Source organism: Nyctereutes procyonoides, unplaced genomic scaffold (genome assembly GCF_905146905.1).
Source record: "Nyctereutes procyonoides isolate TBG_1078 unplaced genomic scaffold, NYPRO_anot_genome, whole genome shotgun sequence".
NCBI lineage: Eukaryota > Metazoa > Chordata > Mammalia > Carnivora > Canidae > Nyctereutes > Nyctereutes procyonoides.
In genome coordinates, this window is record NW_026575131.1 from 50,782,683 (window position 1) to 50,797,058 (window position 14,376).

At 47.6% G+C, this 14,376-nt stretch overlaps 1 protein-coding gene across 4 annotated transcripts in view; it reads right to left on the reverse strand.

Moving 5' to 3' along the window:
• Positions 1-14,376, reverse strand: part of PDE4A (phosphodiesterase 4A) — a 43,016-nt gene that overhangs the window by 12,603 nt on the left and 16,037 nt on the right. For 3 of the 4 annotated variants that reach the window (XM_055344595.1, XM_055344596.1, XM_055344597.1), the window contains exons 2-6: positions 3,645-3,836; positions 2,755-2,791; positions 2,579-2,649; positions 1,783-1,832; positions 1,479-1,591 (exon numbers count right to left, since the gene is read on the reverse strand). In XM_055344595.1, coding sequence (XP_055200570.1) covers positions 1,479-1,591; positions 1,783-1,832; positions 2,579-2,649; positions 2,755-2,791; positions 3,645-3,836 — 463 coding nt within the window. The other variant, XM_055344598.1, reaches the window with a different exon arrangement.

Here is a 14,376-nt window from a genome sequence, read left to right on the forward strand (position 1 = left end):
GGGGTGGGGGGGTGTTAAAGGGGCATCAGTGCCCACGGGCCTAAGCCAGGATCCAGCAGGGGCTGCCAGGGACGGGCAGGGAGGCACGCACACCCTCCACGGACACACCCAGAGACAAAGACCCACACCCAGACACTCTACACATTCACAGACGCACAAACACTCTGAGACACACCTTCCACACCAACACACACACACAAACACACATCACACAGTCACAACTCTGATGTCCAACACATTTATAAGTATACAGTTGAGCTCACAGGATATAAACACTTTCAGACACACCCCTTTCAAGAACACAGACTCACACCCAGACGTGGAGACACACACCTAGGAACAAACACCCAGATATGCTGGACATACTTCACACACACTCAACACACCCACAGACATACTTTCAAACAAACACAAATATCCATGTGCCTTGGGCACAAGCATACCCCCAGGAATCCACAAGGGCATGCTCCACTCACACCCACAAATACACACACACACCATCTCAGCAACACACCTGCAGACCCACATTTAGAGACAGTCACATTCTCAGATGCTCAACACACCCTCAGAGACACAATCATCCTCAGACTCGAATGTTCCCAGACTAATCTCCACCCACAGGTGTATGCACCCCCCCAACACAGACACCTCCACCTGCATACTCATTTCCTGATAGACATCCTCCCACGAGGGCTACCACTGTGTTGCGCAACTCCAGGAAACATCATTCATATTGCCCGCTTTCTGAATGGTGCCCTCTGGAGTTGTGCAGTATACAATCTACACAGCTGTACACAGAAGCCTTGTACCCTCCTCTGCAGCCCTGCAAGCACGCGCGCACGCGCGCACACACACACACACACACACACACACAGTCACAAACATGGAGATACACACTCAGATTCATACCCACACCGACTCATACTTGTAAATATACATATTCCTCTGGCACAAGCCCACACACTTACAGCCCAGTATAACTGCCTGTGCACACCCATACATCTTCCATAGGTACACATCTGCACATCACTCCTGACCTGACATGCCCGCCTGAAACATCCCCTCACACCCTACCTTGTGTTCCAAATGTGTAGCCAACAAATTGACAGCCATACAGACCTAGTCACATATACGCTTGTAGACTCTAGCGTAGGACAACCTCCCCCTGAGATGGTTGCCTTCATACAGATGTACAGACACCCACACCCACCCGTACACCCAGCTAGCCCCACCCCTGGGAGAAGTCAAAATCCACAGGAATAGGCAGCCTGGGGGTTGGCCCCACCTAGGGATGGACTCCCACCCCGTACGCCCCATCTGCAAACTGGCCCTGCCCCACTAGCCCCACCCCAGGCCCCACCCAGAAGTTAGTCCCATCCCAGAGGCCCCAGAGACTGGCCCCACCCCATGGATGGTCTCACCCAGCGTGGGTGGCCACCCCATCCTCAGGCCCGGCCTAGGGCCAGACACACACTCACCTTGTGAGAAGCCATCTCGCTCACGGAACGGTAGGTCTGCATGGTCTCCAGCTGCTCCAGACACCAGTCCAGCTCCTCCAATGTCTCCCGGGCCAATTGCTGACATGTCTCTTCTAGAGAAGGGGCAGCACGGGTGGTGAGCCAGGGGCTGCAGCCTGTGATGTTGAGGCTGCACCAGGTGAGAGGGGTGCTGGGAAAGGTTAAGACAGCCACCCCGGGGTGAGGGCCCCCCCCCAAACACACACACACACACACACACTGGAGCACCAAGAGGGGCCCATTCCCACCCCCTGGGCTTTGTTACCTGACAGCGTGGCCTTGCAGACAGGGGTTGGGCCGCCCAGTGGGGACCGTCTGCAAAGAAATGGGGCTCCAACATCAGCCTGTGTGCCCCAAGATTCCTGCCTCCCCCTTTGCATGAATAATGCCAGTTTTCCTTTTTCTGAGCGCTCAGTGTGTCCCATGTACTCAGCCTGCAGCCCCTCAGAAAGCCTCCTAAGAACCCATTTTATAGATGAGGAAATGGGCTCAAGGAAGTGAGGCTGCTGATCAGCGGTAGGGACTGGTCCTTCATATCCAAAGTTCCTGCTTCCTTGACCATCTCTCCCCTAACTCCCAGAAGGGCCAGCAGTTCTCAGCCATGCTCCTGCTACCACATAATAACCAATGCTATTTAGTGAGCTCTTAACTATGTGCTGGGCAATGTTCTCACACTTTCTAGGTATCATCTTCCAGACTCCTCACAGCAGCATCTAATGGAGGCGCTATTAAATTCCCATTTTATGGAGGGGGAGCAAAGGTACCACAAGATGCCATTTGCCCAGAAAGTTGGTGTCGGGGCCAGGAGTGACCCCAAGGCTGAGATGACCAGCTACCCTTGGTCTCACCACCGTGTGTCTAGACCCCTTGGTCTTTGTTTTTAAAAGTTTCTGTCTTAGGCATTCAAATTGCAATGGTTTACTGGCTCAGAGGGAGCTGTGGCCTGAACCGAGGCTCAGAGAGGTGAAGTGCCTGCCTGAAGTCACACAGCAGAGCTAAGAGCTGAACCCAGGTGTGCTTTGCCTTGTGATTATAAGCGTTGGGGCCCAGCCTTGACTTACTTGTTGCTGGGAATGGGCACATTGGTCAGGAGTGAGAAGTTGCTGCGAACACTTCGGAGGCTGGCCAGCACCTGGAAGAGGGTGCAGCTGTGAGGACAGACGGCTGGGGCTAGGTCCCTGTCCCCAAGGGTGGGGAAGTGTTGGAGTCCCTTCCCTCCTTAGGAGAGGGGTCTTACCTGGGCGAAAGGTGTCACAATGAGGTCCTCAGCGTGCCTGCAATCAAGGACAGGGGCAGGTCAGGACACTCACGGGCCTGGGTGAAGAGGGGCTAGGGTGCCAGAGAAGCAACTCTCTAGACTGGACCCTCTGTGGGGGCTGGTGGGCTGGGAGGGGAGGCTCCAATAAGTCAGGGGAGAGGGAACTTATACCTCCCAAGGGTAGACCCCCTGCAGGGGCTGGTCCCGAAGGAAATGATGGGCAGGGAGAGGAGATCAAGCGGGTGTTAGCGAGGGGTGTGCAGAGACAAAGGGGCCTGTCATAAATATATGGCCAGGGCTGAGCTTGGTGAGAGCAGTGGCTAGGAGGGGCAGCAGGAAAAAGTTAGGGGAGTGAGGTGGATGGGTAGGGCAAAGGGCTGGAGGATCCATTGAGAGGGGAGGGGGCTGAGCAGGTCTGGGGGTGCTCAGATCTCAACAGGTGGTCGTGACAAGGGGGGCTAGCTTAGGGAAATCTGGGGGAGGGGATGGAAGGGGGGCTGAGCCAAAGTGGACAATCTGTGGGAAGAAGTGGCAGCAGGGAGGGCCTCAGGTGGGGCCAAGCCCCATTTACCAGTGGATAGAAGTGGGCTTGGGCAGGTTGGATGGGCAGGATTGCAGGGATGTGGGTGGAGGCTGGGCCTCAGCAGGGGCCCAGTGTAGCTAGGTAGGGAGCAGAGATGGGGTGCACACTCAAACATCATAGGGTGGACATGCTAGAAAGAGACTGAGCCCTTGATGTGGGCAAGGAGGCTGTTTACTTTTCACTGGGAAGGAGAGGTGGCCCGGGGCTTGGGCAGTGTCCCCACTCCCTCCTGGTAAGGGCAGCTTGTGTTGGGAGCAGGCCTGGAGGGTGAGAATGGGGTGCTCACGCCTCACTGGTGACTGACGAGTTCCGTGACATGGTTTTGGGGGACATGTCGTAGTCGCTGTCCGAACGGTACAGGAAGGACTCCCGGCGCTGGCTGGCAGCAGCCCCAGCATGCAGCACGAGGCCCGGGCTCGCCTGCGAGTCCAGGGGGCTGCGGCCAGGAGATGGTGTGGGCCCATTCTCTGCCTCGAAGCTGTAAGGGGATGGGCGGAAGAAGGGTCAGGGGGACTGAGAGGACCCTGGGGAGGTCAAGAGGAGTAAGGTGCCAAGGAAATTCCTGGCACAGATGCGGGACAGATGGAAGACATTAAAGAGAGACAGATACCCCCAAAAGAGATGGGAGACAGGGAGTTGCAGAGATCAAACAACTATCGAGCACCTTTGTGAGCCAGGCTCTGTTGAGGTGCCGGGGACACAGCAGTGACCATGAGTAACCACCATCTATCCCTCACGGAGATGGCATGGGGAGAACTGGATTATAAACAGGTTAACCTAGCAGCAGTGCACACCCCAAAAGTGTGGCGGCCTTCTTGACTCTACTTTTCTTGATGCCCAAGTCTCTATTCAGAATCTGTCCACTTCTCACCTCCTCCTTGGTCAGCCCCCTCTCCCCCCATTGCTTGCCTCTGTCCTGGTCCCAGGCTCCTGCCTTTGCCCTTCAGTCTGTTGCCCTCCACTGTGGCCAGAGGGAGGTTGTGAACACCTCCATCAGGCTACATCCTTCTTCTGCTCAGATCTTTCTATAGCTCACAGCTTACCCAGAGCAAAAGGCAAAGTGCTCACTGTGGCCCACAAGGCCCTGCCCAATGGCCTCCCAGTCTACCCCTCACTCACGCTACCCCAGCCACAATGGCCTTCTTGCTGTTTCCTAAATATTCCAGATACATTCCTGCTTCAAGGCCTTTGCACAGGCTATTTCCCCTGCCCAAATCTCCACTGGCTCCTCCTTCACTTCCTTCAGGCCTCAGCTCAAATGCCATCTTCTCAGGAGGCCTCACCTGACCAACACATCTAAGATCTGAATCTCTGCCCTAATAATTTATATTTCCCTTCCTTTATTTTTTTTAAAGATTTTACTTATTCAGAGAGAGAGAGAGAGAGAGAGAGACAGGCAGAGGGAGAAGCAGGCTCCATGCAGGGAGCCCGACGTGGGACTCGATCCCTGGTCTCCAGGATCACACCCTGGGCTGAAGGCGGCGCTAAACTGCTGAACCACCTGGGCTGCCCTATTTCCCTTCCTTAAAAAAAAAGAAATACTACTTATCTGACATATTCTATGTTTTACTTCTTTACTATTTGCCTGCCTTTCTACAACTTAGCTATGCAGAGCAAGGATTGTCTGCTTTGTTCACTGCTCTGTCCCTTGAGCCAAGAACATGGCCTGGCACACAGTGGATACCCAATAGATGTTTACTGGATAAATCATAAAATATAATGAATAAATATACAAATTGGATTGTGCCACGCACAGAATTAAAACCAAGTGGGTGTTGGGACGCCTGGGTGGCTCAGTGGTTGAGCATCTGCCTTTGACTGATGATCCCAGGGTTTTGGGATCGAGTCCCACATTGGGCTCCTGCATGAAGCCTGCTTCTCCCTCTGCCTGTGTCTCTGCCTCTCTCTGTCTCTCATGAATAAATAAATAAAATATTAAAAAAACAAAACAAAACAAACCAAGTGGGTAGATGAAAGTTACTGGACAGGTGATTTTAGCTACTGTAGTTGAGCCAGGCCACTTTGAGGAGGTGACATTTGAGCAGGGCCTGAAAGATGAGAAGGGGCAGACCACTAATCAGGAGGTAGGAGAAAACACTCGGTGGGCAGCAAGTATAAAAGCCCTGTGGCAGGATTTGGGTTTTGTTTGAGATGTGGCTAGAGTGGAAATACAAACAGACTGTAATGGAGACACAGCTAGAGAGAGAGGGGAGGATGGAGGAACCCTGGCCCGGGGACACTCAGGATGGTGCCTAGCACAGAGCTCAGGAAACACTGGCAACTGTAAGTCAGTCAGCCCCATACATGCCACTCTGGCAGTGGAATCAGCAAGGCAATCAATATGGAGAACTGAGGATGAGTGTGGGGAGCTATGTGCCTGCAGCATACTGTGTGGCCTTGGAAAGGCCACTGCCCTCTCTGGTCTGTTACCCTGTTGTCACAGTGACGGGGGTTAGACTGGTCAGTTGACTTCAGGATACACTCTGGTGGGTGTAAGAGGGTATAGGAATGAAATGGGATCCTCCCCTTTCCAGTCCTACCTACGGAGAGTCAGTATAAGATTTTATCTGAATGGTCCTCTGCTAACAAATAAATCTAAAATCTCTAAGAGTGGGATAGCAAACCAGGATCCATATATTAGCCTTTTTTTCTGGACCAGCCTGGGGGTAGGGGTGCAGGAAGACACTGTGCTGATTCAATTTTACAGATGAAGAAACTAAGGTCAGAGAGGAGAATGATTAGCTCTGGGTCACATAGCAAGAGCATGGTGCGGTCAGAATTCAAACTCAAGTCCTGTAACTCCTCAGACCAAAATGTGAACTGGTGCCTTTTGCCTGCTCGAGCCCTGTTTGAGAACATTCCTGCCATCAAAGCAAATGTCCCCAGGGGCCAGGCAGCTGACACCACAGGTAGGGTGGTGCTGAGGGCCCTGAGCAACCAGCTATTCCAATTTTAGGAAAGAAGTCAGAAATTTTATTATCATTATTATTTTTTAAGTAGGCTTCATGCCCAAAGTGGAGTCCAACCCGGGCTTGAATTCATGACTCTGAGATCAAGACCTGAGCTGAGTTCAAGAGTTGGATGCTTAACTGACAGACAGGGCCACCCAGGCGCCTGAGAAATCAGAAATTTTAAACAAAAATCCAAACTTCTTTTAAAAACAAACATAAAAAAAAATCTTAAAAACTGAAAACTTCTGCTCTGCAAAAGACACTGTCAAAAGAATAAAAAGACAAGCTGCATGCTAGGAAAAAATACATGACAAAGGATCTGTATCCAGACTATATAAAGAACTCAATAAACTCAATAAAAAGAAGACAAGCAATTTAATTTAAAAATGAGCACAGGCTGGGCGCCTGGGTGGCTCAGTGGTTGAGCGTCCACCTTTGGCTCAGGTCGTGGTCCCGGGGTCCTGGGATCAGGTCCCACATTGGGCTCCCCATGGGGAGCCTGCTTCTCCCTCTGTGTCTCTGCCTCTCTCTCTGTGACTCTCATGAATAAATAAAGTCTTTTAAAAAATGAGCAAAGGTCTGGACAGTTTGCCAGAGAAGATATACAGATGGCAAATAAGCATAGGAAACACCATCGCTCCTTAGGGAAATTCAAATTAAAACCAGGAACCATCCCTTCATCCCTACCAGGATGGTTCAAACAAAGAAACAAACAAGAACTGGCAATCCTGGCAAGTGGTGACAAGGATTTAGAGCAACTGGAACTCCCCTCATTCATTGCTGGAGGGAACGCCAAGTGGTACAGCCACTCTGGAAAGCATTTGGTCAGTTTCTTAAGAAATGAACCATACACTTACTGTGTGATCCAAAATCCACTCCTATGTTTACACCCAAGATAAGTGAAAATACGGTTGACCCTTGATCAAATGGGTTAGGGATGCTCCCCCCCTGAAGTTGAACATCCGCAGATAACTTTGGACTCCCCCCAAAACTTGACTACTAACAGCCTACTTTTGACCAGAAACCTTACTAATAACATAAACGGTCTATTAACACATATTTTGCATAAATATTACATACGGTATTCTTACAATAAACTAGAGAAAATGTTATTTAGAAAATCATATGGGGGGGCAGCTGTGTGGCTCAGTTGGTTGAGTAACTGACTTCGGCTCAGGTCATGATCTCAGGTTTCTGGGATCAAGCCCCGCATCAGGCTCCCTATTTTATATAGAGTCGGCTTATTCCTCTCCCTCTGCCGCTCCCCACCACTTGGGCTCTCTCGGTCTCTCTCTCAAATACATAAAATATTTTTCAAAAAAGAAAATCATAAGGAAATTCATTTCCAGTCATGTTCTATATATATCGAGAAAAGTCTGCATCTAAGTGGACCCACACAGTTCAAGGCTTTGTTGTCAAAGGGTCAACTGTATATGCTCATTCAAAAACCTGCAGACATGGGGTGCCTGGGTGGGTCAGTCAGTTAAACATTTGCCTTTGGTTCAGCTCACGATCTCAGGGTCCTGGGGTCGAGCCCTGCATTGAGCTCTCCTCTTGGCAGGGAGTCTGCTTCTCTTCCTCTGCCCCTTCCCACCATTCATGCTCTCTCACTCTCTCTCTCAAATAAATAAAATATTTTTTAAAGATTTATTTATTTATTTATTCATGAGAGAGAGAGAGAGAGAGAGAGGCAGAGACACAGGCAGAGGGAGAAGCAGGCTCCATGCAGATGCAGAGAGCCCGACCTGGGACTCGATCCCAGGACTCCAGGATTGCACCCTGTGCCAAAGGCAGGCGCTAAACCGCTGAGCCACCCAGGGATCCCCTCAAATAAATAAAATCTTAAAAAAAAAAAAAAACCTGCAGACAAATATTTATAGAAGTTCTGCTCATGGGATCCCTGGGTGGCGCAGCGGTTTGGCGCCTGCCTTTGACCCGGGGCGCGATCCTGGAGACCCGGGATCGAATCCCACATTGGGCTCCCGGTGCATGGAGCCTGCTTCTCCCTCTGCCTGTGTCTCTCCCTCTCTCTCTCTCTCTCTCTGTGTGTGACTATCATAAATAAATAAAAATTAAAAAATAAATAAAATAAAATAAAAAAGAAGTTCTGCTCATAATCACCAAATACTGGAAACAACCAAAACAAATGAGCATCAACTGGTGAATGGATAATTTGTGGCAGATCCATACCATGGAATACTATCCAGCAATTTTTAAAATGGGGGGAGGGGCACCTGGGTGGCTCAGTTGGTTAAGCATCCGACTCTTGATCTCAGTTCAGGTCTTGATCTTGAGGTTGTGAGATCAGGCCCCCCACGTTGAGCCCAGTGCTGGGCATGGAGCCTACTTAAAAAAAATTTTTTTTGAACTACTGTGAAATAATAAGAAATATATATTTGGTCTCTGCCCTGGTTTCCTGTCACACAGTTCCCTAAAACCCTAGGAACCTCTGCAGTAAAAAGTGTCTTTGTATGCTAAGAGATGACTATCTGCGGGGGACACCTGGAGAGCCTCAAGATGGCGGGGGGGGGGGGGGGGGGGGGGGGGGGGGGGGACACACACGACACTGCTTGCCTGGGGAGCCAACCATAGGATTAGGGCATTGGAAATTGCAGTGCTCCCCCCCACCCCCGACCAGAAGGGAACAGAGCTGGAGGTTGAGTTAATCACCAATGGAATGGCCAATGATTTAATCAGCTGTGCCTACTAAATGGAGCCTCTGTCAACATCTCTGAAAGTTCCTGGTTGCTAACACATCAGGTGCTGTGGGTGGTGGGAGGGTGGTGCACCTGGGGAGCGACATGAAGCCCCATGTGCCTCCCCTTAGACCTTGCTCTATGCATTTTTTCCATCGGGCTGTTTCTGAGTTGTATCTTTATAATAAACCAGTAATCTTTTTTTAAAGATTATTTATTTATTTGACACAGAGAACACAAGCAGGGTGGAGCTGCAGGCAGTGACAGGGAAGCAGGCTCTGAGTGGGCCTGAGCCATGTGGGGCTCAATCCCAGGACCTCAGGACCACGACCTGAGCCAAAGGCAGATGCCCAACCAACTGAGCAAACCAGGCACCCAATGAACCAGTCATCTAGTAAGTGCACTGTACTCCTAAGTTCTGTGACCAGCTCTAGGAAATCAACTGAACCTGAGGCAGGAGTCCTTAGAACCTTGAGGTATATATAGCTGGTTGGTCAGAAGCACAGGTAACACTCTAGACTTGCGACTTAATCTAAAGTCGGGGCAGTCTTACAGGACTGAGCCCTTAACCTGGGGGATCTATACTAAATCCAGGCAGTTAGTGTCAGAACTGAATCAGGATGTAGTTCACCCAGCTGGTGTCACAAAGAGTTGTTGTGGGGAAGGGGGGGGCGCGGAAGGCTGGGAAACCACATGCATTTGGTATCAGAAATGAAGAGTCAGCAAGAGTGGAAAGAAACAGCAGTTTCCTTTTTAACTATTGATGCACAAAACAACTTGAGTGAGTCTCGAATGAATTTTGGGAAGAGAAAGTCGGCAGTGGGGATTACCTGTGTCAAAACACATAACTGACTAATAAATGAATCTAGCATGGTTGCAAGATACAAAGTCACAAAAATCAGTTGTTTTTCCTTCTGTACACTAACAATGAACAATCCCAAAAGAATATTAGGAAAACAATTTCAGGTACAATAGCATCAAAACGAATAAGATTCTTAGGAATAAACTCAACCAAGGGAACAAAAGTTCATGAAAAACAGGAATGCCTGGGTGGCTCAGGGGTTGAGCATCTGCATTTAGCTCAGGGCGTGATCCTGGGATCAAGTCCTACACCTGGCTCCCCGCAGGAGAGAGAGCCTCTCTCTCTCCCTCTCCCTCTCTCTGTCTCATGAATAAATAAAATCTTTTTTTAAAAAAGTGCATGGAGGGGATCCCTGGGTGGCGCAGCGGTTTGGCGCCTGCCTTTGGCCCAGGGCGCGATCCTGGAGACCCGGGATCGAATCCCACGTCGGGCTCCCGGTGCATGGAGCCTGTTTCTCCCTCTGCCTGTGTCTCTGCCTCTCTCTCTCTCTCTCTCTCTCTCTCTCTCTCTCTCTCTGTGACTATCATGAATAAATAAAAATAAAAAAATATAAAAAATATATAAAAAAATAAAAAATAAAAAAAGTGCATGGAAAACAAAAATGTTGCTGGATGAAATTAAAGAAGGAACAAATAAATTAAAAGACATCCTGTATTCAAGAATGAGAAGACAGGACGCCTGGGTGGCTCGGTGGTTGAGTGTCTGCCCTTGGCTCGGGATATGATTCCGCAGTCCCAGGATCAAGTCCCATATCAGGCTCCCTGCATGGAGCCTGCTCCTCCTTCTGCCTACGTCTCTGCTTATCTCTCTCTGTGTCTCTCATGAATAAATTTAAAAAAAAAATCCTAAAAAAAAAAAAAAGAATCTTGAAAGGGAAGAACAAAGTTGGAAGATTCACACTTCCTAATTTCAAAACTTACTACAAAGCTACAGTAATCAAAACAGTGTGGTGGTGGCATAAAGACAGAGTCACAGACCAATGGGATAGAGTAAAGAGCCCCAAAATAAACCCTCACATATATTGTCAAATGATTTTCAACAAAGGCACTAAGACCATTCAATAGGCAACGGACAGTCTCTTGAACAAATGGTGCTGGCAAAACCGGTTATCCATATGCAAAAGGATAAAGGATAGAGGTGGATTCTTACCTCACACCATACGCAAAAGTAACCCAAAATGGATCAAAGACCTAAATGTAAGAACTAAAAACTATAAAACTCTTAGGAGCTTCATGACATTGGACTTGGCAAGGATTCCTTGGATGTGACACCAAAAGCACAGGCAACAAAAGACAAAATAAGCAGCACCTCATCAAAATTAAAAGTTTTTTTGCATCAGAGGGCACTATCCAAAGAGTAAAAGGCAATCCAATCCACAGAATGGGAGAAAATTTTTGCAAATCACATATCTGATAAGAGAGTAATACCTAGAATATATAAAGAGCTAAAACTCAACCAACAACAAAATACAAACAACCCAATTAAAAAGTGGGCAAAGGGGATCCCTGGGTGGCGCAGTGGTTTAGCGCCTGCCTTTGGCCCAGGGTGCGATCCTGGAGACCCGGGATCGAATCCCACGTCGGGCTCCCGGTGCTTGGAGCCTGTTTCTCCCTCTGCCTGTGTCTCTGCCTCTCTGTCTCTCTGTGACTATCATAAAAAAAAAAAAAAAGTGGGCAAAGGACTTAAATAAACATTTCTCCAGAGATGTTATGGGCATACTTCAGAGATATTGCAGGCTTGGTTCTAGACCACTGTAGTAAAGTGTGTCAGATAGATATTTTCTTTTTCCCATACATATAAAGGTTATGTTTACACTACACTGTGGTCTGTTAAGTGTGCAGCAGCATTATGTCTAAAAAGTTCATCTTAATTGAAAAATACTGCTAAAAAATGCTATCATCAGAGCTTTCAGTGAGTCACTGGTCAGTTTGCCATAACAAATATAATAATGAAAAAGCGAAATATTGCAAGCATTACCAAAATGTGACACAGAGACACAAAATGAGCAAATGCTACTGGAAAATGATACTGATGGATAGACTTGCTTGATGCAGGTTTGCTACAAACCTTCAATTTGTAAAAACCACAATATTTGTGAAGCACAATAAAGCAAAGCACAATAAATAAGGTATGTGTGCATACGGATGGACAATCAGCACATGAGATGATGCTCAACACCATTAATCGTTAGGGAAATGCATATCAAAGGTGCAATGAGATATCATCACACACTCACTAGAATGGCTATTTTCTTTTATTTATTTATTTGTTTGTTTATTTTTAAAGGTTTTATTTTATTTATTTATTCATGAGAAACACAGAGAGAGGCAGAGACACAGGCATAAGGAGAAGCAGGCTCCTTGCAGGGACTTGGGACTTGATCCCAGATCCCAGATCCCGGGATCACACCTGAGCCAAAGGCAGGGATGTGGGACTTGATCCCAGATCCCGGGATCACACCTGAGCCAAAGGCAGATGCTCAACCGCTGAGCCAGCCACCCAGGTGTCCCTTTTTTCTTTTTTAAAGAGGGGCTCTTGGCTGGCTGAGTCAGTAGAACACAGCGATTCTTTTTTTTTTTTAAGATTTTCTTTATTTATTCATGAGAGACACAGAAAAAGGCAGAGACACAGGCAGAGGGAGAAGCAAGCTCCCCGTGGGGAGCTCAATACAGAACTCGATCTCAGGACCCCGGGATCATGCCCTGAGCCAAAGGCAGACGCTCAACTACTGAGCCACGCAGGGGCCCCAGAACATGTGGCTCTTGATCTTGGGGTTATAGATTTGAGCCCTACGTTGTATGTAGAGATTACTTAAAAATAAAATCTTAAGGGGCACCTGGCTGGCCCAGTTAGTAGACTGTGTGAATCTTGATCTCAGGGGTCATGAGTTTGAGCCCCATGTTGGGCATAAAGATTACTTAAAAATAAAAATATTGGGGCACTTAGGTGGCTCAATGGTTGAGCATCTATCTATCTGCCTTTGGCTCAGGTTGTGATCCCGGGGTCCTGCATCAAGTCCCGCATTAGGCTTCCCCCTCTGCCTGTGTCTCTGCCTCTGTCTCTGTTCTCTCATGAATAAATAAATAAAATCTTTTAAAAAATTAATTTTTTTAATTTTTAAAAACTTTAAAAAATTAATTTTTTAATTTTTAAAAATTTTTAAAAATTAATAAAAATGAAAATGAAATCTTTATTTAAAAAAAGGTAAAAGGACAACTGGGTGGCTCATTTGGTTAAGCGTCTGACTTCAGCTTAGGTCATGATCTCAGGGGTCCTGAGATCGAGCCCGTGTTGGGCTCTCTGCTCAGCGGAGAGACTGCTTATCTCTCTCCTCCCCACTCCTGCTCTCTCTTGCTCGTGCTCTCTCTCAAATAAATAAAATCCTTTTTATTTTTATTTTTTTTAAAGATTTTATTTACTTATTCATGAGAGACACAGAGACAGAGAGGCAGAGACACAGGCAGAGGGAGAAGCAGACTCCATGCAGGGAGCCTGATGTGGGACTTGATCCCAGGACTCCAGGATCATGCCCTGGGCCAAACCGCTGCGTCACCCAGGGATCCCAATTAAATCCTTTAAAAAAAAAAAAAAGGCTAAATAACAAGTGAGGATGTGGAGAAACTAGAATACATGTGCAGTGCTGGTGGGATGTAAAATGTGTGGTCACTGTGGAAAATAGTTTGGCAGCTCCTCAGAAACTTAAGTATAGAATTACGACAGCAATTCTCCTTCTAGGTAGATACAAAGAATTGAAATACTAGATACTGGAGCACCTGGGTGGCTTACTTGGTACTGGGGCACCTGGATGGCTTACTTGGTTAAGCGTCTGCCTGCAGCTCAAGTCATGATTCTCAGGGTCCTGGGATGGAGCCCCTCAGCCAGGCTCCCTGCTTGGCGGGGAGTCTGCTTCTCCCTCTCCCTCTGCCCCTAACTCTGCTCTCTCTCTCTCTCTCTCTCTCTCTCAAAATAAAAATAAATAAAACATTTTAAAAAATGAAGTTCTAAATACTAAAGAGTTGTAAGCAAGACTCAAAATTTTCATAGCAGCATTATTCACAATAGCCAAAAGCTGGAAAAAGCTCAAGTGTCCATTAACCGGTGAACAGAAAAAGAAAATGTAGCGTATATTGCCAATGGAATATTATTCAGTCTTAAAAAGAAATTGAAATCCTGACACATGCCACAACATGGATGAACTTTGAAAACACACTAAATGAACTAAGCTAGACACAAGAGGACAAATACTGTAAAATTTCACTTACATGAGGTCCCTACAACAGTCATTTTCATAGAGACAAAGTAGAATGGTGGGTGTCAAGGGTTGGGAAAGGGGATGCAGGGAATTAGCCCTTAAGGAGGACGGAGTTGCAGTGTGGGAAGATCAGAGATGGATGGTGGTAATAGTTGGACAACAATGTGAGTATACTTAATGATGCTGAATTGTACACTCCAAAAGTGATTAAAATGGGTAACTATATGTTATGCATATTTTACTACACTAAAAAACCC